Source organism: Electrophorus electricus, chromosome 20 (genome assembly GCF_013358815.1).
Source record: "Electrophorus electricus isolate fEleEle1 chromosome 20, fEleEle1.pri, whole genome shotgun sequence".
NCBI classification, from domain to species: domain Eukaryota; kingdom Metazoa; phylum Chordata; class Actinopteri; order Gymnotiformes; family Gymnotidae; genus Electrophorus; species Electrophorus electricus.
Genome location: NC_049554.1, coordinates 4703338 through 4727787, shown reverse-complemented (window position 1 = coordinate 4727787; position 24450 = coordinate 4703338). Strand labels below are relative to the sequence as shown.

The window sequence follows — 24450 nt, the reverse complement described above, 5'->3', positions numbered from 1 at the left end:
AGCTAGCTATTCTCTGCACAGACTGTTCTAACGCTTTGGAGGAACTAGGTGTAGTAGCCATCAAAAATGTATTTCTCAGGCTGACTGATGCCATTTGTAGCATGTAATGTTGTGATTCTATAGTTGATTCTGTGCTATAGGTGTTGTTTTTTATTTCTGCCCAGTCATTTAATTGAGATATGGTTTTTAAAAATTATTATTATTATTATTACAGACATCATGGGAAAATTCCTGGTGGCCAAAATGAGCTTGTGAAGAATGAGCTTGCAACACGCATTTAAACCCAGCAGGAAGAGACGGGCCACCACTGCTCTGTATATAAGCAACTAGTGCTGAATCATTTTGCACACTTGAGTGCTCTGACTCCCCCCTGTCTCTTAGGGTGCTGAGATGCATTGGTCAGTGCTGTATACAGTGCTGTATACAGACACTTTCCTGCCAACTGCTGCCTGCTGAAGCAGGGTTCCCAAACGGTCCAATAGGTGATCATTTTCTCATGGTTATAGTAGGCCTTGTGCTATCAGTTTGGGCCGCCCTCCTCAAAGCTCGACTGCAGCCCTATTATCTTTTGCTCTGTTACCTGCAACCCCTGTTCACCAGTCACCTGTTTTCATGCCCTTTTATTCAGGGTTATACTATGACTTGACTTCTGTTTTGACAGAGGCTCGGTGTCCCATCCACTAAAGCCCCTAGTGCTAATGATCAAGGCCACCCTTCTACTTATGGCTATGCCTAAGCCTTTTACCATTGTTATCCACCCACTCCCCTTCAGAAGCTCATGGTTTTCATCTGTCAGAAAGCATTACTGTCCTTACCTAGGGCAGCCCATGATGTGGGATCTTCTTTGTCACCATGCAAAATTGCGAGACCTTCTGATTTGTGTCTCTGGCAAAATATTCTTGATGCCTTGGACACCTTCTCATAGCAGTCTTGGGCCAGATCAATGTCTCACTATCAGCAGTAGCTTCAGACATTTTAGACGAAACGCCCAGATAGCCAGTGGTGTCACCCTCCCTCTTTAAACATACCTTCTTCAAGATATCCCTGAAGCAGAATGGCCTGCTGAGCTGCCTCTCCCATGTCATCCTGATCCTTTTCAGTCCCATTACTCTCCTGGTCCTGCTCCACTGCACAGCATCCAAGCATCACCCCATATACCAGATGCATTTAGAATACAATTAACGTGGCTTTTCCAGTGGCTTACCAATCCACAGCTGTGAAAAGCAACCAATAAGGGATGCCCCAGATTCATTAATGGCCAGTGGCACTGCACACTTCTGGCCTTTAACCCACGCGAGCGGCCATCATGGGGCGCTGTAAATTCCCCCTTCATGCCCTCAGCCTACTCATTATTTTTGCCAACCATGGGCAGAAAACGTTCTTTTCTTGCCCAGCTTTCTCTGCTACAGGTCCATGAAGGGTCAACGGAATGATGAATCGTTCTTGAGGAGCTGTGAGATTAGGTCACCGCAGATCCAGCGCCTACATTCGGTGTGAGTCTGAAATAAAAATTATCAAAAGATTGTGCTGTGGTCATGTTTTCTTTGACCAGAAGTATAAAGCTGTTTCCATGGTGATGACTACCAAGAATAGAATATTGGTAAGCATTCAGGCTAAGCACTTTATGTTCTGTCTAAACTGGAAGGCTGGTTTAAAACTTCTGATGGATCTGGATTTCAGATATGTCATAGTTAATGTATGGCCTTGGGCCAGGTTTTAAGACAATATGCATTTATAAAATGTGCCCATTTACAGTTGGCGTGTCAGTGACTAAACGCGACAGACTCGCCTGTTCAGCGAGTTTTGTAAATTTTGTCCTTGTGTGCTGAAGTGGGTGTATTCGGTATTGGCGAGCTTGAATGTCATCGTTGTGCACTGCATACTTGCCCCGTTGCGTCTCGCGCTGTGCACGCTGCTGACGTCACCGTGGGAGTGTTTCATCGGGAGAAATGAACGGTTATCGCCACAGTGCTCTGAGGGCTCACGTAAGTTCGCGTCGTGTTCTAGCTATTGTTTGGGGATTCATTAAACTTGATAGAAACAGGTGCTGTCATTACTAATGTGTTTCTTGTTACATGTTTAATCCCGTCCCATCCGCTAATTCGACCTGCCCTGTCGTCGGCTAGTAGTTAGCTAACCTTAGCTAGCTAGCTGACATTAACGCTACGTTAGCCAGCCAAACCAACGAACGATCTTAAACTAGCGTGTATGCTGAGGCTAGTTAGCTACTTAGCTAGCTTAGCTGTCTAATAAGTCTGACTTTCGGTAGCTAGGATGTTGTCTAGCTACCTTAGCAAGATGTGTTCCAGACAAGATCAGGGGCAGGACATGGAGTGAGACACGATGACATTTCGGCGCAGATATCAAGTCTTCCTGTCCACACTAGCTATCTTCGGTTAGCTAACTTAAAATGTATGTGAAAATAATGTAAACAGTGGCTCCAAAAAAAAGTTGGCCTGCAAAAAAAAATCCCTTGGCGTAGCTAGCTAGACTGTTACTTTACAAAGTCTCGTCCCTGTCATGCCTGCTTGGGTAGGGATGATGTAGGCTCTACGGGAGCTTCTGGGCTTCAGGTCGACTACGGGATTCAGATATGGTGAGGCAGGTGTCTTGCTTGCTAACATTAGCTTGCTAGGTTAAATAACTGTCTAGACTGAGGTACAATTCAGTTGACATCCGGATGCTAGTATCCCATTCGTAAACTTGGCTTGATGTTCTTTTTGTATGGATTTGTGGACGATCGCAATATAGTGTTTACGAAAGATGTGTTTTTGTCTGATTCTGGTATGACATCTGTTTAATTACAACGCAAGCGTGCCATGGGCGTAAACCAACCATCGAGAGAAGTAGTTGCATAGCTAGCTAGCAAGCTGACTAGCTCTATACTTATATACTCGACTAGCAAATTTATCAGTCGTCATTCAGTGTGATTAACAGATTTAACTTGATCCCAGATTTACTATATAACCTTTCATGACCATATAACTAGTGCGATAATTACAAATAATTTATATTATGGTAAATGTCATTCAGAGATTTGAGATATCGGTTACGTACTGAATAGAGACGTGCATAGCTATTTCTAAACGTGTCCTATAGGATCAGATTGTTCAAAGTACTTAATGCTTGCTCTGCAATTTTACCATTGTTGAGTGAATAACCTCTAAAACTATGCACAAATCTTTCATTCCTGTGTGTTTTTCTGGATAACTTTAGTCTGCTGGTCTTGTTCTTGAAATGTGTTGGCGCTTGTGAACCGTTTTCTTATTTACTTTTCAGCATGTGATTTTGCCACACTTCTCAGCCTAATTCACTGGAGAGACAGGGCAGTTGTCGCCACCCTGGATTGAGTGGCGGACATTGCCTATGACCTGAAGTGATTATTTTGGATTAACCCACATCATCTTCCTATGTAGAGAAGACAAAGCAGCCAGACTGATGAATGAGCAGAGGTACGATTCTGGATGACAGCCCCCAGTATTTATAGTGAACCGTCACAACTTTGTTTGAGGTCATGAATGCAGTCTCTTGTGTGACCTGACTTCAGATTGCTTGTGTGCACAATGAATCTATATTTTTCTGTTTTTATGCATCTGTTTCAAACAAGCAATGGTAAATTATGTATTTCATAGCTATTTTTTTTTCTTTGCAGACCAGGTTTTGTTTTTAAAAAGAACTAAATCTCTCTTTTGCACCCATTGTGCTGTAATACCTGCTGTGCCATTGCATTGTATGTTGATGCCGGAGTAGGGAAAAGTGTATGCTCACACATAGAAGCGTACATGCAGAGACACTTGATTTCTGATAAGAATTTGCTGAGCCATGTGACTGAGTACGGGGGAGTGTGTGAACGTGGGGGATCGAGACGACCCATTTTAGACTTGAATCCTACTTCCATGAGCAGTTGAAGGCTGTTTACCTCATTTACCTGCTCCATAGTGACGATGTGGCCATGACTTTGGGCGTCCTGGGTGTGTTTAGGTGGGTGAGACGGCTGCCGCTAGCCTGGGAAGCCTGCCCTGAGTGTGAGAGTGTGGTGAATTATGCGACATGCCCATAGGCCTGCTGTGACGTGAGGAGTCACAGCTTGTGACCTTTGTCTGACAGCTCGCTTTGCATGGGGTGGGGGGCTTGTGTCTTGAATCAGCAATTCATAAGATGGCAAGAGTCTCCAGAACCAGCTCACAGGGATGCACTGAATAAATTAGCTCTGACTCATCTAGGCTGGTGACCATGAGATGCTTGAAATTGTTTTACAGTTTGTTCTTCTAGTTACATGAAGGTCAGTGGTTGGTCCAGCGCATTCTGACCTGCTGAAGTGCTCTGATTGGTTTAAGCTAAAGTGTTTGCTCTAGAGCACTTTAGCCTGGTTCACGCATACCCAGACGTTTTTGCCCAAAGCGCTTTGTGCACAAATGGAGATTCTTCACATGTTTGTCTGGAAGTTCAGGCACCTGATGGGCGACCCCACGCTGGTGAGAATGTAACGCACTATGATGATCTGAAATGATTTGATCATGCGGTTGTAGTGCTGCAGCGTGGCGAGAGCCTGTGCATTTGTGGGAGGAATAAAGAGGATCACAGCAGGCCAACACGCGTTCTCCCACTCTCTCTCCCCTACAGCTTTATCTCCCACTCGTCTTAAGCTGCAGAGCCACTGTCAGACAGGGCAGACCAAGGCTTTACATGCTGTACCACCCCAGCTTTTCTGTCAGTAGTCTTGGACCAGGAGGGCTAACTAAGGATCAGATTTGCAGCTTGATTCTCGTAGACTCTCATTGTTGCCATAACTAACCATTCCATGTAACCATAAGTCTGGAACCTCTATGATTGTTCAACCAGCAAGGGATTAGTGGGCTTGGAAATGTACAGGTCTGTTTGAGGTTGTCCATTTGTTGAGTCTTGTAGAGAGCCCAGCCTGATGTATGTCTGACCAGCCCTGGGGTCATCTGACCAAAACCAAGAGCTCCGGACGTAGCACACAGTGAAGGCTGCAGCGGACAGCTGCACGCAGGCCAGCAGGGTCATGCTGTGCCCTGTTCTGCATTCTCCTGGCCGTGTACTGTGCAGTGTACCAACGGCTAGTGGAACCACATAAGAGGCTGGTTACTGGATGATGATTGTGTGTGTGTGTGTGTGTGTGTGTGTGTGCGAGAGAGAGAGTCTGTGTGAATGTGTGTGCGTGTCATCACTGTGTCATTGGTTTGAATCCAGGGAGTCTGACAACAGTGTCCATTTTCTTCCACAGCCATTCCTGAATTGAGAGCCAGAGGAGGCTATGCTGGACTGATGGTAGGCAGCTCTGTCTGTGTCTCTTTTTAACTGTCGGTGTCTCTCTTTGTGCTTTCCGCCTGTGCTCTTTCCAGTGCTCATTCATTCGTTTGTCTTCCCTGCTTTGCAAAAAGCTCTGCCTTTTTTCTGTTTTTTGCTAACCCTTTCCAAGAATATTGTACATGGCTGTGCCATGTGGGTTGATGTTATGTTAGGCATTCTCTGACAACTTGCTTTACATTTATGACAAAGTATCTTTGCACTCTCACCTCTGACAGTGTGCACAATTAAGTATATGATGTTCTGCACTTGATGGAAACATGCTTGGCAAAAGTGTATCAGGTCTGCTGTCTCTGTGTCTTCAGTGAAAGATTGCAGTCAAGTGTCAAGCACCCTGTCTTGGTCCACTCTAATTTCGAGTTTACACTTAACCCACATGACTTAGACACCCAGTGCAACGCTGCCTCACCCTAGCTTGTGTTCATGCTTTTGACGCCATTCTCAAGGTTATTTAGCAGTGTTCTCAGAAAGAATTTCTGCAGTGATCTCTAGCAAAGGGGTCTGAATTGAGCTGCTTGGTATATGGTTATTCAGAATCAGTTATTACAAATTGGTTGCCGGCTGTTTCTGTCCAATTAAAATTTTGGTCTGAATTAGACTATTTATATATTTTTACAAAACTGCATGTTTTTCTGTAGGACAGTGTTTTTCTTTAAATACCTGTGTTGGAGACCCTATGAGCATTTCAGAAATCCTAATTTCTGTAATTGTTTTATAGTTCTTCTATCCCCTTACCACTCATGTAGACTGCTTAAAGTGTGCATTGTAACAGCTGTAGTGATAATGGGTTGGCTCTGAGAAATGTACAGGTTTGGCTTGTTCCTGTGACTTTGCTTATGGGGTTGGTGTGCTGATGAGTCATATCCTAATGACATCAGTGGAGGAACCTGACACCTCACAATAGGATTAGGTTAAACGTGCCACACCCATAGCTTTCTGAGCCACCCCAAGTGCCTCCGCTTTGTTCTAGTTTGAACTTTTCTGTAGTTGCTGTTTGTGTTCATCACTCAGTACTGCATGTCATAATCCATTTTATTTTCCTTCTGTGGTAGATGAGCATGACTTTGAGCCAATCTGCAGATGCATGCACACTCACAGACTCCACCTGACCGCCAACCTTCTGGTTCCTGGCTTTGAATCAGCCTATCAGAGGGCTAGTGGAGGCGGGGCTTAGTTAGACCCTGTCCCCTAGCTGACCCTCTGTGTGAGACTGGCACCCCTCTGATGGATCAGGGTGGTAGTGAGCAATCTGGTGCGGAGGAGCCTGATGCTGGGGGTCGAGCCAAGACAGAGGTGAGCAGGAGGGCTTCAGAGCCTGAGCACAGCTTGTCCAAAATCACGCACAATGCCTTGGAGAACATGGGCGCGCTGGGCCATGGCCTGAAGCATCTCTTCCAGCCTCAGCGCCGACGCTCGTCCGTCTTGCCATATGACACTGCCTCTTCATCTGTTGGCTTTGCCCCCGAGGCCACAGAGCTGGGGCCAGAGTCGGGGGAAGCGACCACCTCTAGTGCCGCCCCTCTCGACTCTGACCTCCCCGCTTCCGCCCCCCCCTCCAGCTCTGAGCCGTGTGCTGCATCAGATCCGAGGCCCCCCCATGATGAAGAGAGGGACCAGCCTGCAGAGTCGGCGCAGCAAGGTGGGGGGGGGAGGGGAGCCACCCCAGAAAGGCAGCCCGCAGATCCACAGGCGCAGTACCCATGAGGCCTTGCTGCAGGCCGGACGCCCGCGCTCGTCCTCCACCACAGATACACCGAGCAGTCCCGCTCTGGCTGACATGTTGCTGACCTCTGGCTACCAGTCCACTGAGGAGTCAGACCGGGTGAGTAATAAAACTCTTAGGAATTGATTTCTTAGTTCACTCTAGCCAAGGCAGGTAATTACAGTGAAAGCTTTTAGAGCTGCTCTCCTGTTTGTAGAGCAGATTTAATTCTATATTGAATTATTATTATTATTTTTAGTTGGTTTTTTTTGTTGTTTTTTTTTAAATTTATATAGCGCCTTTCTCATACCTAAGGACGCTTTACATCCAATCAGCACACACTGGTGACAAGCGGCAGCCAATCGCACACAGCATACTCGCAACCAGAAAATGCAATGAGACTTCATTAGGTGCAGGGAAGGGGAGGGAAGGGAGGATAACACTCAGGACAGAGCTCCATCCATCACTGGGCATGTAGACATACACCCATCCTCTCTCTCTCTCTCTCTCTCTCTCTCTCTCTCTCTCTCTCTCTCTCTCTCACGTTCTCTCTCTCTCTCTCTCTCTCTCTCTCTCTCTCTCTCTCTCTCTCTCTCTCACGTTCTCTCTCTCTCTCTCTCACGTTCTCTCTCTCACGTTCTCTCTCTCACGTTCTCTCTCTCTCTCTCTCTCTCTCTCTCTCTCTCTCTCTCTCTCTCTCTCTCTCTCTCTCTCTCTCTCTCTCTCTCTCTCTCTCATTCTCACATACACACACACACACCAGGGCAAATTAGAGTAACCAACTGACCTAACCCACCATGGTTTTAGACTGTGGGAGGAAATGAGAGACCCTGGAGGAAACCCACTTGGACATTAAAAAGCCTTGCTGTAGTGTAGGACTAGTCTTAATTTTTGTTTGACTTATGGCTGGTTTTTGCATATAAATTAGCTAGCCTAGCCTTGGACTCAGTTGTGGCGTCAGTGATAAATGACTAGTATAAATTATTTTTGGCTTGGGCACTGTTCTGGTGCCTGTATGCCTATTGACCCTTCACCCACCTCCATAATACAGAAGGTATACATAATTATAAATATATTAGTACCCAACTTGGACTTTTGGAGGGATAACAATTGGGCATAAACGTAGAATATTATATCGTTATCCTTTATATGGATATCATGTTTAGAAGTGACATTTATGAAAATAAATGTTTTGGTAGGTCTAAGCCCATTTCTATAATAAAATAACATAGCTGACTTTCAAACCCACCAGAGAAACCACTAGTTTCTGAAATCTTCCACTGTGCAGAACTTCTCTGTTCAATGTCTCTATATGTTGGTAAAGAGATATCATAATGAAGAGGGAACTAGGCTAATATTAGTGGTCTTTCTTCCAGACTGATGCAGAACATTTGATAAACAATGTGTGTTCAGCTGGGCTCAACACTGCAAACCACCCCCCACCCCCCCCAAATTGGCCACAGTGCATTGTGTGGCTGCCTGTGATGCAATCACCGCCACACATAGGCAAATGAAAAGTGAATGTGAGATTTCTTGAGGTGTAGACATGCCAGAACAGTACACGCACAGATTAAATGCACAGTTAATCGGGTTCTGGGAAACTGGCACTTTAGCCTTAAATCTATATACCATTGGATTTCATCCTCATTCAAAGAGACCTGGTGTTGAGCAATTGAGGGTTAAGGGCCGTGCTCAGGGGTCCAACAGTAGAAAGACAATGAAATTGTGTACAAGTTGTACTGTGTCACAATTGTAAGTTGCTTTGATTAAAAGCGTCCGCTAAACGCTGTAAATGTACTGCACTTCATAAGAATGGATCTATTGGCTGATTAGTGAAAAATAATTTCATTATAATATTATATTATTATTTGTATAATAATAATTTATATGTATTATTTATATTATTATATCATTTAATTATAATAATATTAATCAAAGAAAGATGTGATTTCAATAATGTGAATGTTTGAAACAATAATCAGGTTTAATGCTGACTGTTCACATAATATGCATTCCTGTTTTCTAATACATATGTATACATACAACACTGCAGTAATTAATCCAGCATAGTGGAAACACCTGTCATTGAGGTATAGTGTGAGCTCAGGGAAGCATGTTCTTAGCATGTCCCTTTCCAGTTTTTTGTTTTGTTTTTTTAATGCCAGTAATGTCACTGCAATTATTTTATTTTCTGTAATTGCTCTGGTGCACAGGAGGGTTTTTAATCTGTTGGTTATGTAGATTGCAGAGGTGTTGGTGGGTTTTTTAGCGTGGCCAACACTTTGCTTAGTTGTATGACATAGAGGGTTGTCAGAACCTCCATCCCACTCAGGGCTGTTTGACTTTTTTAGGCTCTGATCGTTCTGATTACAGACCTGGATGGATGGGCCGGGTTGACGGTGCTCCCAGATCAGGGAGCATGTGTGATGTCACCATATGTTCTTGAAGCCTGGCTGAATTTAGCCGTACCCAAAAGCACTCCAGGTCAGTCGTGTCACGAACGGTGAGCGGCAGCAAAATCGACACCTCGCACTCTTTGTTTGCGGATGGCAGGGTGGCAGCTGGCTACCTGCGTGCTACGCCAAGGCATGTAGCTCGGGGACAACTCTGCCCATACAAAGTAGATGCTGCTGCTGCTTTATTGTACCTGGAGATGAAAAGTGCTGCCTTTTGTCGAGCTGACAGTGCCTTTTCTATTATGGAGAGATGGCTCATTTGTGCTTGCGTCTAAAATGTGTGTCTAATTCTCTTTGCCAAGGGAGCTTGACTAAAGCCATTGTGTAGCATGAGAGTAACTGAGATGAAATTCATGGCATTGTTGGTTTGTTACCTGGTTGCAGCACTCAGTGCACTGTTTGTGTCAGCCATTTTTCCTTTTACCATTTCAAAGTAGCAGTATCGGTTTTCTAGTTTAATGCATTGTTGCATCTTTCAAACTAAAGTACTGCTTATATGAACTGAAGTGATGTGGTGTTCAATCAGGCCTTGTAGCTGCTGTTCACAAGATAGATACTGAGTTTTATGGGAAGTAAAGCCGGTTGCACTTAGCACACTATCGCCTGATCTTCATTATTTGGGCTGACTGCAGAGTATGTGTAATCATCTGATGTCGCAGTCATCTGACGTCATATTGAAGCGAATGCGTATTTGGGGTGTTTCCATATGTTGGATTGAGGCAAATAAATACACACACACACACACACACACACATACATAATGAAGCAGATCTTGGCTGTCTAGACTTTTCTGCACTTGGACAGATTATTTTGTGTCTGCTTTATGAGACCATATTTCTTGCTTTTCATAGCCAGATGATGACAGAGAGGTAGACACTGATGCGTGAACCAAAAGGACTCTTTATTTATAGCCGTGGGTGCAGCAGCACGTTTGCCAGCTCTGGAGAAAGTTATGCAGGAGATCATTTACAGACAGCAGTTTGATGCTTAGTTTCAAAGCAAACAGCTGATTGGTCATGTAATATTCACTATGTTATTATTTATTATACAGATGTTTATATCATCCATTTTGACAAGGAAACAATAAACAGCTTTAAAAGAGTAATAAAACTTTAGTGTTACTTTCAAAGTAGCAAATGTATTTGCTTTTGTAGATTGTGCACTTAAATGCTTGAATGGCAACATGACCTTGTGTTTCCCTATTGCGTATTATCTGTAATTAAAATCAATTGTGGTGACACACTGTCACCCCTGAAGGAGAGAGTGCGATGTGATGGGGATTGTCACTCCAGGCTCTGGCTGCTGTTCCAGGGAGCTGGCTCATTGGTCTGGTGATCAGGGCATGTGTTCAAGACCTGGGTTGGTTTGCTGCTACACCTTTGCCACAGTCATTCTTCTGCATCTTTTTTCTTAAACCTTCTTCTTTTCTTAAACCTCTTTTTGTTATTTGAGGTAGGGTTAGATAATGGCACAAACTTATTTTTTGACAGTGTTTATTTATAATTGATGTACCTTATTGCATAAGTTGAAGGAGACATGTAATGTAAAATGTGACTGTTGTGATGAATCCAACTAAGACGTATCTTGAGCCAGTCCAGGTGAAGAGCCTGTCAGGGTCTTATCAGGCAATTATGGCTGGTTTATAGTCCTTACAGTGATGTAATGTTGGCAGTGAACACCAGTAGCCTCGTTTTCGTAGTAGAATTCGGTTTCCTCATTTCATGGGTTGAGCTGAGTGCAATATGAACACTTGTGTAGGCCAGGCAGTGACACCCATTTATAGACTGGCAGTAGAATAATTTGTTGTCAAAATATCTGCCCATGTTTCCTTCTTAACAACTGTTACCTCGTCTGACATCATATTGATTGGTGCTGTAGACTAGTTCCAGCAGATCCTTTGTGATTTTATGACTTCACAAAAATCATGACCTGGCTGCATTATCATGAAGGCTTCAGCTAAGCCTAGAGTTGCCTTTTGCTTTAGTTAATCGATAAAAAAAAAGAAAAAAGATTTTATTTATTTTTAAAAAATCTCTTAGTACTTGGGGAATGCAAATTTGCTGAGTTTTGCATATTGGTTAACTTCCCAGAAGGCTGATGTGTTTCTGACTTGTCTCTTGATCAATGAAGGAAATATTGCATATAATTGGGTTGGATCTTTTTCTTTGAATGGAGGTGCATAGTGTGTGCAGATGTGTGGAGGGTCATAGTTCAGCTCAAGTGGAATATATCTTTATTTCTCTTATTTTTATTTCATCATAGATTCAATTGTTTTAAAATTTTAAGTAGTGTGTGAATTTTTTTGGTTTACTGTTCAGCTACTGCTTTATCGAGGGGTTTGCCTTTTTTTCCATTACACATTTGATTAACAGTATGCTGACTCTTTATCAGTGATATGAGCATTAAGCATTATCTCTGAGAATCTGAGGACTCTTGTCATAGTACAGAGGTCCAAACAGTCAAGCGCCTCGCATGACTATTGTACAGTCACAGAGTAATTGAAAGGTTGGCTGCGTTTGTAGAACTCCATTATGGCCTGTGTTGGGAATGAGCTTGTCGATATGGTGATTTATTTTTGTATTTTCCAGTCATTTACAGTGGTTTATTGGTAATTTCTAAGGTAGCATAGGCAAATTCTAGCACAAATGATTGAACTCATGAAAGAGTAATTGAGACATGGAGAAGATCATTTACATGAGAATTGTTGGGTTTCTTTAAGTGTGGGTTAGATTGAGTGAATATGCAAGCTGTTGTGTGATTATAAGTATTGTATGTGCAATTGACACTGCCTGTTAGTTGGGCTTACTTTAAATATGTTTGTTTGGATTTTGTCCTTTATATTGAATCTGACATCATAGATGGCTCTTTGTCTCATTATTTCCCCCCACCCCCAGGTGGATCGACCAGAGGTGTCTGGCCCGGCTGTGTCCCCAGTCGCCCTCTCCAGCAGCTCGGACGGCGGTCCATATGGCATGGACTCTGTGGACAGCGCCCCGGACCCTCAACGCACCAAGCAGGCCATCCTCCATCTGAAGCAGAAGATCCTCAAGCTTACCGAGCAGATCAAGATCGAGCAGACTGCCCGCGACGACAACGTGGCCGAATACCTGAAGCTGGCCAATAATGCCGACAAGCAGCAGAGCGCACGCATCAAGCAGGTCTTTGAGAAGAAGAACCAGAAGTCAGCACAGACCATCCAGCAGCTGCAGAGGAAGCTGGAGCACTGCCATCGCAAACTGAGAGAGGTGGAGCAAAATGGGATACCACGCCAGCCCAAACACGTGCTGCGGGACATGCACCAGGGCCTTAAGGACGTTGGGGCAAAGGTAGATCGCTTTTCATGACCACACGGTGCTTTGGAGAATGTCATCACGGGGTATTGCAGAGTAAATGTATTCGCTTTAGAAGTACTGTTTTATTTTAGAGTGCTAAAGAAGCTCGTGGTATAATATTTCTTGGACATTTTCACAAGTCTTCATGGAACAGAGGCTGGCCTACCACTCTTCTGAGAATCTACCAGCCTGCAGAGTTTAGTTACAACTCTTTAGATACACCTGATCACGTTACACTAGGTTGAGTTACACTTCAGGAACCTGGGGAAATCAATTAAGGGTAATCAGTTACAGCTAGAACTAAGGTTAATGGACGTCTTGGGCTGAGTTTGGTATGCCTGATGCAGTAATGCATGAAATGATGCAATTAGCTTTTGCTATGATTTCCTATGGTGCTTAACATGGTTGTTCTGATTTTATATTTGAATATTGTTAAATCATCTCACTTATTTGTCAGGTGACCGGTGGCCTCTCGAGCATCTCTCAAGCTACTCATTCAGCGGCAGGTGCTGTGGTGTCTAAACCCCGGGAGATCGCCTCCCTTATCCGCAACAAGTTCGGCAGTGCGGACAACATCACAGCCTTGAAAGACTCTTTGGATGAGCCTCAGGGTGATGAAGCCATGTCAGGGGTGGGACCATCGGGCCCCAGGGCCCCGCCTCCCAGCCAGCTGCAGTCCAGCCCCAAGTACGGCAGTGAGGATGACTGCTCGAGCGCCACCTCAGGCTCGGCAGGGGCCAACAGCACCACAGGGGCCCCTGGAGGTCTGCCGGGCTCCAGAGGCAACACCTTAGAGCACGGCCAAAGCTCAGGCGTCGACATGTTGTTCCAAGAGATCCAGGATCTGAGGGAGAATCAGGGCCGTCTGGAGGAATCCTTCGAAAACCTGAAGAGCCACTATCAAAGGGACTACACCGTCATAATGCAGGCCCTGCAGGAGGAGAGATACAGGTATATATTCTCACTGACCACTCCCACAGCTGGGAGGCCTGAGAAACAGGCATTTAATTTGTGTGTAGGTTATGTTTTTCTCGAGTCCTTAAAAGTCTAAACGCAGCTTTTTGCTGACTATTATTGACTTGAGGGTTTAAGAGTGAGAGAAAGAAGCCTTGATGGTGCTAGCAGTATCCATTTAAATACCGTGTGTGTGTGTGTGTGTGTGTGTGTGTGCGTGTGCGCACATCAGGTGTGAACGTCTAGAAGAGCAGTTAAATGATCTTACCGAGCTCCATCAGAATGAAATTCTGAATCTGAAGCAGGAGCTGGCCAGCATGGAAGAAAAAATTGCATACCAATCTTATGAACGAGCCAGAGACATACAGGTATTTTAAACCTCTCAGGTAAACTTAGCTTCTGGGAAATCATTTCATTGCACAGGTTTATTAAAAATTTGGATGATGCCCAAACCAGTTAGTCTTCTTTCTTTCCAATATTTTTTATGTCTAAAGCTTTTGTTCACTTCGACCCTTATGAGTAGTTTGTGGTAACCTGTAAAAGTACTTATTCATTGTAAAGGCAGGATTTTTTAAAGCTATGTTATGTTTAAGTGGCAGGGTTTTTTTTTTAAAGTGGCAGGTTGTTTTACCCTCATAATCTGAGTGTTAATGCTGTTTGTACTTTCCTGCCTGTAGGAGGCGCTGGAGGCCTGTCAGACACGCATCTCTAAGATGGAGTTGCAGCAACAGCAGCAGCAGGTGGTGCAGTTGGAAGGTCTGGAGAACGCTACAGCACGCACTTTACTCGGCAAACTCATCAACGTGCTGCTAGCCGTAATGGCCGTCCTGTTAGTGTTTGTGTCAACGGTGGCAAACTGCGTGGTACCGCTGATGAAGACGCGTAGTCGCACGCTGTCCACTCTGCTCCTCATCGTCTTTCTAGCTTTCCTCTGGCGGAACTGGGAGGCCATGTCACAGTATGTGGACCGTTTCCTGCTGCACCCTAGATGACCTGCAGGGGGAGATCTTGTCTTGAAGGGACAGAAGGGTGGGGCATTATGATGGGAGGCAGAGAACTAGCTGCTCTGAGCTCAGAGGGGCAGGGCTCAGTGGAGACAGATCGCACAGACTTTTTTAAAAAAACACAAAAAAAAACCCTGGAGTTAATTTGTTTACATTTTGATGAAGACCTTTTTATCTGTTTACAGGAAAAATTGTAATGTTAAGTTGTTGTGGGGATTTTTTTTTCCCTTTTCTTTTTTTTCTTTTTCATTTGTTGTTGAAAGTTGTGTTGCTTGGTGTCTTGGTAATTTTTGTCAGAATATACATTTATGCAAATGACCAAATAACCAGGATCTGATTTTAGACACTGAAATCACAGTGGAGTGTTTGTATGCAATCAGAATGTACATCTTCCTCCTCAACATGGCATAACTTATTGCTCTCATCAATCACCTGCTTTCCCTTCTAAAATTTGATATGTTGTGCTTTTAAACTTTTTTTCTTTCTCTCTGTGTCACTACAATCCTTCTGTAGGGTTCTCCTTCCTCTTCTGTATTTGTGTCATATCCCTCTTTCTCCTTCTTATGAACCCATGCTGCTGTTTGGATTTCTGCGTAGTCATCACTGGATGAAGGAAGAGATGGGTTTTTTGTTTGGTTCAGTATGGAGTTTAATTAGCCGGGCCGTGCTGAACTGGGCTGTGAAATAAGAACATTTGTTAGCCCTCAAAGGCCCAGGCTGCCCTGCCTCTTCATACCAGGCCCTGCCTCCTGTGCCCCATAGACCAATGCTGGCAGCGCCCCCCAATCCATGAACTTTATGAACATACTTGAAGAGCTGGACTGGCTCAAAGACTCTCAGTGCTTCCGTACTGTTTCTTATAGCGACAATAAAATAGTCCTTTTCAGTTTTTATTTTTTAAAACTAAATGAATAAACAGGCTGTTTTAAAAGTGAAATTTTTGGCTATTTCGATTTGTTATTAACCTTTTAAGCTATGTTTTCTTCATGCTAACCATAGACGTTTCTTGTTGTTGTAGGTATCTCACTCCTCTTGGGTCACCGTATCGCAAGGCTGGGAGAGGCTCACGGCGAAAGCAGCTCTTAGCCAAGAGATCGAAAGTTTTTTTTGAAGATTTATACATGACTCGGGAAAATACATATTATCATTTAGACCACCAGGGGGAGACACTCATTTAGAACCACACTCAAAACATTTCGAACAGTTTTTGCATCAGTGCCAGCCAGTATGGCCACCAGCAAGCCAAAAACAAACAAAAAAAGTTGTAAAAAGTTGTCTGTTCTCATTACGTCCCTTTTCCAGCATTGCTTAGAAGGTGCAGAACGCCCTACACTTGTCAGAGTGGTCGTCTCCAATAGTGTAAACATACCAGACAGATGTCAAAGGTTTTGGCATCAGTGAAGACAAAATTCTACACTCAACCCAAAGAAACGCACCCAGGGACTCGCAGCTTTTAAATGCACGCTGCTGTTGCTGACAACAGTCCTGGGAACAGTTGGAAACAATTAGAAGCAGTAAGTGGTCCTTGTTAAGTTGTAATGTAGTTCCACCAGCAATCGCCATATTTTGAAAATGTTGGCTACCAACAATGTAATTTCTTCCGTTTTTGTAATTGTAATGGAATGCAGGTTTGTTTGTTTTTTTGATAATTATGTAACGCCATTACAAGCATTCAGGTACTTCCCAACCCCACATTTTCGTTCATTTATTTGAAATGCTTTTAAAGCAAACATTGTAAGAAATTAAGTTGCAAAGTGATTGAGCAGTTAGTTTTGCTTCATAGCAAACATTGAAATCAATATTCTTGCACGCACTTGCCTTGCTACATAATTTTGTTCTTTTGTTCCACAATATTGCGCATGCTGTTACCTTGAAAGGCGTTCTCCCATAATTCCAAAACCCAGAAATGGTAGCATGATAACGTACTAGCACTGGGATTCACCTATGGATCTCGGCATCAAATTTGTCACTGAAAATTTAGGATTATGCAAAAATAATCGATTCAAGGTCCTGTTCGTATTCTCCTTTCGGTTTGCTGTTATGTTTTGTATCTGTCTTGGGAAATGGTAGATAATTCTAGATAACACGCTACCGGGCTAAATTAGCTTGCTGGCTAGCTTCAGTTTTAGGTAACATTGCAGAATTTGTCACGTTGATTCTCTCGTCTTCTTTTAAGTAATTTCATTTTCATTGACACAGTCTGTTGTCACAAAAAAATCTATGGCACGGTTAGATTTTCCAGTGTAATTGCATGTTGAACCCTTAAAAACGTCAATTCGAGAGACGTCCTTGGTTACCAGTTTTAGTAACTCGGGTGGTACTTGACGTGTCCTGTTTAAACACTTAGAAAGGGTTTTAATTTAAGCGCAAACTGCTGTCTACATGAGATCGGATGACTGTTAAACAAGTGATTTAGTTCTTGTTTCTGTTCATTCGATAGCCTGCCTGCGTGGCCCGAGAAGATGAGACCCATTGCACAATCATTCTTCAGACGCTTGTTCTGGCTGGCTGCTGTTCTGATGCTGTTGGCGAATGCAGGAGCAGCTTCTGACATAGATCCGTACAAAATCCTTGGAGTGTCTAGACACGCCAGCCAAGCTGAAATCAAGAGGGCATATAAGCAGCTTGCCAGGGAATGGTAAGTAATGGTGACCTTGATCAGCTGATTCACTGTTTTTGTTGTTTTATGTAAAAGGTTTGTCGGTGTATATATGGGGAATACAGTTCGTTCGTTTTATTGTAGGCATCCAGACAAAAATAAAAGTCCAGGGGCACAGGATATGTTTATCAAGATTACTAAATCCTATGAGGTAAGTAATCAGAGTGAACACTTTTTTTTTAGGTATACATACTCTATGGTGTGTCAACAGACTCAAGGTTTGTGGTTTATTTGTAAGGACCTATGGGTACATTTGTTTTGAAGCAAGGTAAATCACAATTCACAAAACAGCTTAAATATACACTTCAAACATTCTTCACCCAACTATATATTTACAAATATACAAATAAAAACATATATTCACATTAATCTCTATAACCATACAGACATACACAAATACATGTACATGTGTACATACACACGTTCACACACATGCTATATAAGATAGGTGCTGTTCACAGCTGAAGTTGCTCTAAATTGTCAGCCTGAAAGACACAAAAGAAACATCTAAATGATGGGCATCATCCTTTTAATGTAGATCTGGCCATACAATAACGATGTCTGGTGTAAAGAGATGATGGCTTAAAAATGGTTTACCAGTCAGCTTGCTTGCTCAGCTAACAATTTGGAGAGAGTTTCTGCTTGGTTTTGATTCAACAGAAGCCTGATGGAGAAAAGCATCATTGTTTAATGAATGTTAAGCTGAGAAAGAGGGAACGCTGATGCCCTTCACTCCATAAAATCTCACAATTCTCACTGAAACATGATTTTGGAATCAGGGCCTGTGCCTAAGTACTTATCCTATGCATTTGACTATCTGGTCTTTGAGAGGAAGCATGTCTTCAAAAACCAACAGTCAAATCAGTCAACAGGTGTGGTGGTTGTAATCCACCACACCTGTCGTAACTATTGCATTGTAAAGTCAGAGGACTGACTAGTGTACTGTACACTCAGTTTTTGTTGTAAGTAGTCTGGTTTTGATCAAAGGGCAGGTGTTGGGCGAATGCTTTTTATATACACGTATATTAGAAATACACTTGTAAATACTGCTAATGCCAGTCCTTATGATCACAGCTTAAAGTGATGTGTGTATTTATGGATTCATTCACAGAATATAATCGCATGCTTTTTTATGGTGTTTTGTTTTTTTTTGTTTTTTTTTGTAAAAACCCGGGGTATTCTTGAACGAGGCCACTTAAAACATGACATCCTTGAGAAAATACCACTGGTCAGCTGACGTTTGAGCACCTAGAATTGGCTGTAAAGTGTTGGTTGCCTATAGTTACAGCTATACATTAGGAATACTTCATACACTGGCGGCATGGTATAGTGTTTCAACATTTTGAAGCATATTTTATGCAACCACATTGCTTGCGAGTGATTTGTTGTGAACATGAAGAGCTTGTTTGACACTTCATATTGCCTTTCTTGTGCTGATAAACCTAAAGCTTCTTATTGTCCAGTTTATGTAGTTCCCCTGATGTCAGAGTTGTGTGTACACCTGTACATTTGTTCATTGACAGATCCTGTCAAACGAGGAGCGGCGGGCGAACTACGACCGGTTTGGTGAGACGGACGAGAACCAGCACAGGAGCCAGGCTCAGCAGGGCTTCCGGCACTTTCATGAGAGTTTCTTCTTCGATCAGACCTTCTTTCATTTCAGGCAGTCCACCCGGGACTTCGCCGACAGCAAGCACATGTTGCACTACGAGCAGTATATGAATGAGATTGTCCCAGAGAGCTTCAGGAGGCCCTACCTGATCAAGGTTACCTCTGAGTGGTGCTTCTCATGCATCCATATTGAGCCGATCTGGAAGGAGACCGTTCTGGAGCTAGAGGCACTGGGTGTGTCTAAAGTTCTTTAATACAATTGAAGATTCCCAAACAAAACATCCTCGAGGCCTGTAGATAAACGTAACCTCTAATAATTTTCATGTTTCTTCAGGTTCCTGATTTTGGAAACATAACTAAATATCGGCTATGTTTCTCCGAGACTGGTAAGCTGTAACATTGTGGTCTTGTTTGGTTTTAGGTGTGGGGATTGGTGTCGTGGACATCGGGTTTGAGAAGCGACTCAGAAGCCTGCTTGGAGCCCATCGTCCTCCCTCCATTCTGGGGCTCGTTAATGGCAGGGTGACCTCCTTCCACCGTGGAGTGGTCAGGGAGAACCTCAGGCAGTTTGTGGAAAGTTTGCTGCCACAGACACTAGTGGAAAAGGTTAGACAATTTGCTTACTGCCATGAAAAATATGATGTTGGCATCATCGAAATACTAGTGTGATTTTAAACAGTATTTGATATATTTAGAATGCTATGGCTGGCTTGACTCGTTCATATATTTTGGATATTCTTCTTATTCTTATTGTAATGTATTCTCAGTATTCTAAACTTTGTGTGTGTATGTATGTATGTATATAATAATTTTATATATATATATATATAAATATATAAATATTATATATATATATATATATATATAAATAGAAATTACTAGTTTGTAAAAGTAATATAAACTATAATAGTTTGTCAAAAAGGCCATTAGAACTTTATTGCTAAAATACAGAACATAAGTAAATTCTATCTAGTTTCAGTTAATTTATCATGAATTTATTCAGTGCATTCATGTGATGTTGACTGATGCCTAGTGTAAAATGAGTGATAAAAAAACGGTACAGCAGGTTTGTTTTAAGCATATGAAAAAATAGTCTAGGGCTGCTGGATCTGATTAGACAGTGAAATATGGAACTTTTCCATGTCTTGGTCATAATGAGGGTTTTAATGCCTTTTGTTTTTTCAAGGTGAATGATAATAATTACTTGAGGTTTTTGAATGGCTGGCGTGAAGAGAACAAACCCAGTGTGCTGCTGTTTGATGCAGCACCTATTGTACCTTTACTTTATAAGGTAAGAGGCCACGTTTGACTCTTGACATTGCAAATGTGGACGCATGCCTTTGACTTGCCTGTGGGAGATTAAAAAGCCCTCCTTTGATTGTAGCTCACGGCGTTTGCGTACCGGGACTTCGTGAGGTTCGGGTATGTGGAGCAGGGCCACAGTGACACTGCACACGTCCTACAGCAGTTCAGCATCAATGCGTATGCTCCCACCCTGCTCTTGTTCAAGGAAAACCCAGAGAAACCTGCCGATGTCATCCAGGTAGTGTCCAAGGGCCTCACGGGGCCCAGTTCAGTTTTCTTGGCTGACTGAGATAGGTTTGTGTCATTACTGCTGCAGTTCTAATAATGACGAAGGTATCGTCTGCTGTTCAAGGTTATCCTGTTACTCATTGGGAACATCTATGGTACCATTTTGTTATTTGTTTTTTTTTTGTTTGTGTTTTTTGCCGGTCAGTCCAGGGGGATGAAAAGGCAGCTCCTCGACGAGTTTGTCTCCAACAACCGATTCCTGCTGGTGCCTCGACTGGTGAACCAGAAGTTCTTTGACGAGCTGTGTCCAGTCAAGCAGTTCCACCGTCGACGCAAGTAAGAGCTCCACTCTCGGCCTCCTCCTCACTCTTAAGGCAGTCAGATTTCTGAGTTTTGCCGTGTACCTGATGACTCTGACTTCTTTAAAATGCCCTTTGTTGCTTTTGATGTTTGAAGTTGCCTCTGTGTCTTGTGGAAAAGCCTTAAATTCCACTTAAAAGTTGCTTTCTTTTAAAATGGCTTTTGAAATGCTGTGAGATGCACAATTTTGAAAAGTGTCTGTTAAATGCCAGCCTCGTGCCTTTGATGTGAATGCTGCATGTGTTTGTTGCTTCCACTCAGGTACTGCGTGTTGCTCATCACTGGGGAGGACGAGGCTTTGGTCTCGGTGAATGCGGCCTTCTATGACTTTGCCTCCTCTAACAGTAAAGAGGTACTAAGATTTGCCTACGTCTACCAGAGTCAGCAGAAGCCTCTCTGTGATACGTTTCTGAGTAAGGAGGAGTTGAGCCCTCCACAGGTTAGTCGCGCACACACAGATTTGGCATTTCTGTTATGCGATTCTGCCATTTTCTCTTTGCCTTTACATGCATGTTTTTGTCTGCATGCGCTGCCTGCATAACTAACAGGTGATCATACTGGAGAGGCGCAGCTCCACAGGTAAGGTGCTGTACCGCACAGTGACGGGCGGCTGGAACGGCAGCGACGAGGATAAGCACCGCCTCCACAAACAGCTGGAGCTCCTGCAGAAAGACCCTGCCTACCTCAATTACGATGCCATGCTGCCTGAACTCAACAATGAGCTTGCTTCTGTGAGTTCTGAGCCTGTCGGACCTTTTATTCAAACTGCATTGCTCGGGATGGCCAAATGCAATGGCTGTGTTTGATTGCGGATCACTCGCTTCTTATCTCCTTCATTACAGATCTTTCTAGTTCAGTGGCTGAACTCTGCTTATGACTACCTCTCTCAAATGTACTTTGACATTCTCCACTCAAACTGGTAAGAGTATGAAATTATGTACTCTTGTGGCATTCTTGCGTCTCAAACTTTTAATCATGTTCATCAGAGCTGTTACCTTCCTGAAAAGTGTGGGTGAGGTGTTTTTAAATATATAAGCAAGCCTCATGTTTGGAAGCTTTAATCCTGGGTTGTAGACTTGGCCCCATATTTTTTCCTCCAAACACTGCAAAATGAACCAGTACTTACCGATGAGTCTCACTGACCCCTCACCCCTACCCCCTTCAGGCGAGAGATGATGCCCATCATTTCTCTCATCTTCTCCGCCCTCTTCATCCTGTTTGGCACGGTCATCGTGCAGGCCTTCAGGTAGGAGCTGGGAAACTCTTGGAATGTCTTATCCAGTTTGGGGTCATGTTTGGCTTAGTGAAACAGTTTCAGCTTTGCCTTCATGTTAAACCTGCCTGACCAATTTGCAGTGAGTCTGGTGGGGAGAAGCCAGGCAAGCCGAAGGCCAACAAATCCTCTAAGCCTGCAGAGACTTCTCCGAATGCAGAAAACACAGCCAGGTATGACGAGGTTCACTCCACCATCACCTCAAATTACATCAGATTAAGTGAAATGCAGACTATTTATAGAGGGCAAATGTTGTGTAAGGATTGTGAGGTCGATGTTGTGCCCGTTATTTTAGTTATAATAACCAACATTAATGAATGTCTGCCATATTTGTGGCCTGGTGTTTCTATAATGTGTGATTGTTTCACCAAAGTTGACTTTATCTTGTTTTCCGTCTAGCCAGCTTTCCAAGAACTTTGTGGAGGTGACGGAGTTGACGGACATGACGTACACCAGCAGCCTGGTGCAGCTGAAGCCTGGACACATCAACGTGGTGCTGGTGCTTACTGACGCATCTAGACACGTTCTACTGAAGAAGTTTGCCAAAGAAGTGTACTCTTTCTCAATGTGAGTGCATGCGTGCGTGTGTATCATTTTATGTATATATGATTTTGATGAAGATTTAAAAAAAAAAAATTGCAATGTTTGATAAGGACCACTTGGCTTTTTGTATCATTTTAATAAATACATTTATTATTTATTATTCTTTTAAACAATAGAAAGGTTTGTGCGATGTGCTCCTGAAACAGAATGTAGTTGAAATTTAATCACTTACTATGATAATTTTGCAGATGATAAATTTGGTTGAAATGAAAATTAGTTCCACCACAGTAGCATATTTGTGCCTATATCAAGAGATCTTCTCCCACTAATTTAAAAGGGCTATGTTCATAAAATCTTTCCTCTATAATTGAACACCCCACAGGTCTCAGACTATTCACTATTCCTTCTTAAACGTGGACAAGCACCGGAAGTGGATGGACCTGCTTCTGGCCATGGCCCTTGGCACCAGGCACTCGGACATGGAGTTGAACGAGGGCACGTCCTCCCACGAACCGGACTATACGGGCTACGTGCTGGCCCTCAACGGCCACAAGAAGTACCTCTGCCTCTTCCGACCTGTGCACGTGGACGACAAGGAGGACTCCAGCAGGTCATCTGACGAGGACGCCAGAGCTCCCCGGGCAGGGGTGAAGACGAGGTCCAAGGGCAGCTCCCGGCGGCAGACTTCCTCCACGCCGCATGTGTGCAGCAAGCTCGAGCGACTGAGCCTCTGGATGGAGAGGCTGATGGAGGGCAGTCTGCCTCGGCACTACGTCCCATCCTGGCCTGACCTGGAAGCCCTGCAGAAGTGACCAGGCTGACGGGATGCCGGGAGTCTGGGCCGGTACGTACGTGCCTCTGTCCAGTGCTCACAGTTGCAGCAGGTGTGGGGATCGCAGGGGGAGTTTATGATAATGGGTAGCAGGCTTTATTCATGACTGTGAGATGACCGTCAGTACACTCTGTCTAAGATGTGAGGTTTCGTTAGGGGATTGTTACTGTTTTATTGGATTATGCACTGAATCACTAGCGAGCTTGTTTTTGGAGCGCTGCGTGTGTGTTTTGCTGTCAAAGCAAGTGCTGCACTACCAATGAATTTAATTTCCACAGACCTCATTTGAACTGCTGCTTTATGCTGTAGGAACTAGTGTCTTAAATGGTTTTGCCCTGGTAGGGAAGAGGAGAAAGCCATCCCAATACTCTGAGGGTACTTTTGTTGTTTAATCCCGGGCCTGTAAGTAATTTAGAATCTGCTCGTTCCTGTTCATACTAGACTCTTTGAACTGTGTAACAGCAGATTCAGAAACGGTACCAAATGGATTAATGGCCTGAATAGTAGTCCAAATGTCATGTGTGCAGGAGATTATTTTAACTACAAGCATTTTTTTATAATGAACAAAAATCACCTCAACTATAAGATGAATTCAAGGTGCAACGTGTAGGGTATCTAAGGGACGTGCGTGTCCATTTTCCTGAGGATCATGCTGTCGAGATGTGAACTAAGCACCTGAGCTAGATTGATCGTCTTTTACCATCTGGTCGGTGAATCCATGGCCAGACACGCGCGCCAAAATTGACCAGTACCGCTAAAGCGCCTGTGAGAGTTTCCAGCTGGTTGGGCAAAAGCTATTTTGGAAACTGTGCTGGCAAATCACTGCCAGTCACTTATAGGTGTTCAAAACCGAGCACTGT

The 24450-nt window shown here is 43.5% G+C and overlaps 2 protein-coding genes across 3 annotated transcripts; both read left to right on the top strand.

The window, feature by feature from the left end:
* Window positions 1-1920: 1920 nt before the first annotated feature.
* On the top strand, window positions 1921-15716 carry tmcc1b (transmembrane and coiled-coil domain family 1b). Its single transcript, XM_027029904.2, is given in 9 exon segments — window positions 1921-1985; window positions 3280-3452; window positions 5249-5292; window positions 6384-6878; window positions 6880-7153; window positions 12384-12815; window positions 13279-13772; window positions 14008-14143; window positions 14453-15716. Coding segments are annotated over 6 exon segments (1974 nt in total). The 5' UTR covers window positions 1921-1985; window positions 3280-3452; window positions 5249-5292; window positions 6384-6555; the 3' UTR covers window positions 14768-15716.
* A 354-nt stretch (window positions 15717-16070) lies between these two features.
* LOC113589982 (dnaJ homolog subfamily C member 16-like) lies at window positions 16071-24444 on the top strand. Of its 2 annotated transcripts, none has more exons than XM_027029900.2 (15): window positions 16071-16293; window positions 17220-17417; window positions 17523-17589; window positions 18962-19283; window positions 19471-19655; window positions 20236-20340; window positions 20434-20592; window positions 20788-20918; window positions 21204-21381; window positions 21491-21673; window positions 21785-21861; window positions 22108-22188; window positions 22299-22388; window positions 22615-22782; window positions 23141-24444. In XM_027029900.2, the coding sequence occupies exons 2-15, from the start codon at window positions 17242-17244 to the stop codon at window positions 23568-23570; spliced, it is 2352 nt and encodes a 783-aa protein (XP_026885701.2). In that variant the 5' UTR covers window positions 16071-16293; window positions 17220-17241; the 3' UTR covers window positions 23571-24444. The 2 variants fall into 2 exon arrangements, with proteins under 2 accessions (XP_026885701.2, XP_026885699.2); XM_027029898.2 differs by lacking the exon at window positions 16071-16293 and adding an exon at window positions 16663-16786.
* Window positions 24445-24450: the final 6 nt, after the last annotated feature.